General features: G+C 45.0%; 1 protein-coding gene across 1 annotated transcript in view; it reads left to right on the forward strand.

Moving 5' to 3' along the window:
- The window catches only part of mycn (MYCN proto-oncogene, bHLH transcription factor), a 5167-nt gene extending 2116 nt beyond the window's left edge, over positions 1 to 3051 (forward strand). The window contains exon 3 of the mRNA XM_017411725.3: positions 1010 to 3051. Coding sequence (XP_017267214.1) covers positions 1010 to 1782 — 773 coding nt within the window. The 3' untranslated portion in view covers positions 1783 to 3051. The remainder of the gene's footprint in view (positions 1 to 1009) is intronic.
- Positions 3052 to 5454: the final 2403 nt, after the last annotated feature.

Below are 5454 nucleotides of genomic sequence, written 5' to 3' on the forward strand. Positions count from 1 at the left end.
GGGGGGGGGGGGGGGGGACAGCTTTGAGCAAGCGCTCCATCTCGACAGCTGTCTCCCTGGCGCCGCTCCAGTTTGGAGGCTTAAATAGTGGTGATCCGATCGCCTGCCGCCCCTGCGTCCCGCGCGCACCCTGTCCTCCAATGCGCTCCGCGGTGTTTACGCAGCCTTCTTTGTGTAGACAGCCCGTTCCACGTAAAGGACACAGACTTAGACTAATATGGCCAGTTTTTATACTTAAACATCCATCTTATCCCCTATTTTTTCTCCCCATTCTGAAAAGGAAATACCGAAATCTCAGCCTCACATGTGGTAGAGTCGGCCACACCCCCTCCCTCGCGCAGCCAGCTGTGCCCAGCTTTGTTTTGATGTCAGCAGCAGACTGTGCATGTGTGTTGAGACAGCATCCTGGCGCACTGTGTGGTGTCTGAAGTGGGTTCCCATAAGCTGTAAAATGCCACACTCTTTCAGATGCTCCTGAGCTGATAATGAGAGCCATTATCACAAAAGTATTTTAACTGCGCCTCACACTCTCTGATCACTTTGTCCCCCCCACCCCACCCGCCCTCCCCTACAGATGATGATAAGACCCCTTAGATGGAGGGAAAAAATAGATTTTAACTTCAAAGGGTAAAAAAATAAAAGTTAGACTGTGACTGTAACTGCGCCGGCAGGCTGAAAGCATCCTACTGTCTCACCTCGTAGGAGAAGATTAGTGGATGTTTTGAAGGAGGGCGTCAAAATAAAGAAAAAACCATAAATCCAACCTGTCTGCTTACTGAAAATGAACATGCCAATGCCTGCACAATAGATTAGTTTAAAAGTGACTGACATTGAGCATTAAGAAGTTTTTGCTTGTGCAAATAGCATTGAGCAACATTCTCTCCCACACACATTCTCTCTTCTATACACAGACATACCTGTCAGCAGCCGTCTAACATTCATGAGATGGTGAGAATATTTGGCATGTCAAACTGACTGGGTTGTTTTGTTTGTTTGTTTGTTTTCCCAGAAGAGGAAGAGGAAGATGAAGAGGATGATGAGGATGACGAAGAAGAAGAAGAGGAGGAGGAGGAGGAAGAGGAAGAAGAAGAAGAAGAGGAAGAGATTGATGTTGTCACAGTAGAAAAGAGGCGCTCCACGATCAGTAAAGCGTCCCCCTTGGCGGCAGGCACCAGCACCCTCTCTGTACATCCGAAGAACCAAGATGCAAAAGGAACTGTCTCAGGGTCTGGAGTGGTGAGTCGGTTTGTCAGCCGTGCTCCTCAGGAGCTCATCTTGAAGAGGAGCTCAGTCCACCAGCAGCAGCATAACTACGCAGCCCCCTCGCCATACGCCTCAGACGATGACCCCATCCCGCCTCCAAAGAAACAGAAGACATCAGAAGTGCCACGCCCCCCTGCCAGAACCATCTCTTCATCATCTTCCTCCTCGTCCTGCAGCTCGATCGGCAGCGCAGCGGGGGGCCGCAGCAAGCGCAGCACCAGCGGGGACAGCAGCCCGCGCGGCAGCTCCGACTCCGAGGACAGCGAGCGCAGGCGCAACCACAACATCCTGGAGCGCCAGCGCCGCAACGACCTGCGCTCCAGCTTCCTGACTTTGCGCGACCACGTGCCGGAGCTTGCGCACAACGAGAAGGCGGCGAAGGTGCTGATCCTGAAGAAGGCCACCGAGTACGTGAGTTCGCTGGAGACCGAAGAGATGAGGCTCCAGCAGGAGAAGGATAGGCTCCAGGCTCGCAGGCAACAGCTGATGCGCAGGCTGGAGCAGGCTAGGACTCGCTGACAGACAACTGCTACATCACAGAAACTCTCACACATACTCTGGATGACCCCGCCGACCTGAAATCCTCTGCCTCAACTCGCTCTGAGACTCAGTTAGCTGCACACATGGGCCTATACACTTAAGCACAGGCACATAGGCCTATATAACTGTTCTACGTGTGCAGGTGTTGATTCACACCTGGAGAAGAGGAGAAAAGTGGGTTGCAGGGGGGTTGTTAGAGGGATGCTCGGACTTTCACTGCCGCCACTTTTTTTGCACATTTGTTGACGTTAAGAATGTTTAGGGTTTACTTTTTCAATCCAGTCACAATTAAGGAAAAAGAGAAAAGAACGAGAAGGGAGATGGGGGGACATGTCTTGGTCTTCACTTCCTCTGGTTTTGTATCATTTCTATACTTTTGTTTTTCTTTTTATGATTTTGTACTCACTGTGACACCAGCCTGGAATCGAGTGATTCCACACAGGGACGGGTGTTAGAGGGCACTTTGCTTGAAGAGTTCACATACAAGAAGCAGTGCACACTTACTTTGCCTTCACCACTGCAAAACTGAAAAAGGAAACAAGAAATAAAGACTGATGACTGAGGCGTTATGGGTCACGTAAACAATGCCACTACAGGTTCACTTTCCTCTCACACTGGTGCTCAAACCAAGTCAGTGGATGTATAACTGTGCACCTTGCTGGGCGACACTTTTGTATATAATAATAGTGTACAGACAAAATACACTCAGATCTGCCTTGTTTTGTAAAACACTTTGTCATTGTTTTTTTTATATACGAGTCAGGAAGCTGCCAATAACTAGACTGGAAGTTTATATACGTTTTTAAAAGTACTGTAAGGCCTCAGTTTATGAGCGTCATAATACTTTGTAATATAACAACATATTGTTTTATCTTCTTTTTCTTTGTTTTGTATCATATTACTAATTCCACACACTTTTTTGCTTTTAGTGTGAACTTTATACATACTAAATTTAATACTTATATTTTCGTATGAAAATGAGTTCTCGGTAGATATCACTTTATCTCATCAGTTTTCTTTTCTATCTCAAATAAATTGTTTTGTACAGGAAATGTGTTTTATTCTCATGTACCTGGACAGTTTTTCTTTTCCTTTGTTCTCTTTTGTTTATATTTTATCGGGTGCATAGAACTGGGTAAACTGATATAAGATGTTTGTTTCTTTCATTTTTTTATGTACATTTAGTGCTGCAACTCATAGCACTTTGAAATACCTCATTTTGAAAAATAAATAGACATGAAATCATAATCTTTTTGTGGAGTTTTGTTGCAGGACAATTTGGGGATGTCACCTTTAAACCCCCTTTTGTGTGTTCTGTGTGCTGATTATCTTATTTGCTTCCATATTTCTGTATTTGTTCTGCTCCTCTCAAAGACCCATCCTGACAAAGAATCTTCTGAATCCTCTGTGTCTCAGCACCCTGCGGCTGCCTCCCCCTCTCTAGCCTCTCACACCCACCCACACACACACACACACACACACACACACACGCATTCACACTCACTTCAAGTGCACAGGCGCACACATTTCCACATCCCTCTATTTCCCTCTCAAACCAACACTGCTCTTCCTGCTACATTGTTCAGACCGTTGCCATGGAAACTGGAGCAGCTGCTGAGTGGCAGACACGAGAGTGAGTCTTTTATTTGTCTGTTACCAGTCTGTGTATTCCTGCCTGTGTGTGTGTGTGTGTGTGCGGTTATGAATGCAAATGTCCCTCTGTGTGTCTACCTTTTGTCGCGGTCTGTGTGTGGCCTGGGTGCCTGATATCTCCGGCGTTGTGCGCTGCCTGCCACGACGCCAGGACAAGGCTGGATACTGTTTACCAACATCAGCCACATGGCTCTGCCCTCCTCCTCCTCCTTCTCCACCTCCCTTGGCCTCCCTACTCTCCTCCAGCCCCCCACCCCCACCCCTCTGTGACTTCAGTGCTGGGCCTCAGCCCAAATATGTGCCTTTCAGGAGCCTGGCAAGGCGCTCTCTGGAGATGGCTGAAAGAGAAATCTGTTGCTGTGGTCTGTGCAGCCATTCAGTGTGTTCACAGAGGGATAGAGGCAAAGACACGGCGGATAAGGAAACTAACACAGTATAAAATATACATTGTTGATCAATAATCCTCTTTTTTTTTTAGGAAAAAACAATATTTTACTTTCTTTTGTGTGCCAGAGGAAGACTCAAACGCCGTAATGTTGATTTTCCATGTGCTTCACATTGTGGCGTTTGAGAATGGCTTCATTGTGAGGAGCAGGATCACACTGATCCAGTGGCAAGCATCCTATAGAAAAGACAACCCTATATGAAGACTGATGACTTTGTTTTTCTTGCTGAGATGGCCCGAAACTGAGCCCCTCAGAAAGAGGAGGGAGAGGAGCTGGTGGATTACATAACAGGGGTCTGGTGTCATTGTGCACACTTACAGTACATGTGCATTTATGGAAACAGGAGGCTGGCGTCTTTATCTGTGTATGTGTGCATGTTGGGTCCTCTCATGGGACTTCCCCTAACCATCTGCCTAATGGCTTATCCCGCCTGGTTATAGAAAACAACAAGTCCACAGACAATAACATGGAACATTTAGGAGAGGGAAAACAATGGCAGTTTGCTTCATATTAACACTCAATAAATCTCATTACCTGCTTGCACAAACAATAGTGTCAAGTATCACACTTCCTGTCCACTGTGTTAAAGAGATAGTTCAGATATTGTGAAGTGAGGTTCTGTAGAAAATTTAGAAATATTTAGTGTCTTACCATTGTAGAGAGCTTCTTGAATGGCTTTAAGATAGTATTTCACTGAGCTGAGACTACCTGCGGCTAGCTGGTAAACAGTATTCACGAGGGAGTCTACAAAATGTCTCAAAATGTTGCAGGTTTTCAATTTCCTCGTGTGAGTCTCAGAGGCTCCCAAGTTTGTCACTTGAATTTTGACTATGTTCAAAAAAGTTCAAATTAGTTGAAGTCTTCTTAATTTTGTCATGGGCATCTTCATCCTGTCCCAACAATAGTAGATGTATTATGGCGCCTGCACATCAGCTCTCCACTGACAGAAAACATCAGGTTTTATAAACCACATTGATGAAAAATAAAAATGACTTTAAAAACTGGTCTAAATCTGCCTGCCTTCATTTCTAAAGTGTACTTAAGTCGATTAAATATAAACATAAGGGGTGGGTACAAAGTGGTGGACAACAAAATAATGTACACGGCCTAAAATTCAGTTTTTCAAGCTGAACACACATGAATAAGCCGTGACTTTCAAAAAGTGACTGCACAAAACACTTGGTCATAAACACTCAAAATTCAGTGAGCCCCCCAACTGAAAATTCACCCCAAGTTTCTCACAATATTGTGTTACCAAATAGTCTCTAACAGTTGCAGCCCAGTGAGAGACTAACTTAAGTTTGGAGAAAAGAAGATAAAACCTGACTAGACTGATGAGGTAACAACTAGTCTGAGACGGCAAAACCAAACTGAGTTACTGCACAAGTTTAGTCTGAATTTAAACAAATTATAGCATTTCATGTAAATAATGGTTTGTAAATGTTTACATTGCTGTCAGTTTCAGATTACACAGTTATTCTGGCAGAAATATGATGTAGCCAGTGCTACAGCTAGCTGCTGTGAGTTTTTTGAACTTAATGAAAACTTTAAA

The sequence above is a fragment of the Kryptolebias marmoratus genome, linkage group LG19, assembly GCF_001649575.2.
Source record: "Kryptolebias marmoratus isolate JLee-2015 linkage group LG19, ASM164957v2, whole genome shotgun sequence".
NCBI lineage: Eukaryota > Metazoa > Chordata > Actinopteri > Cyprinodontiformes > Rivulidae > Kryptolebias > Kryptolebias marmoratus.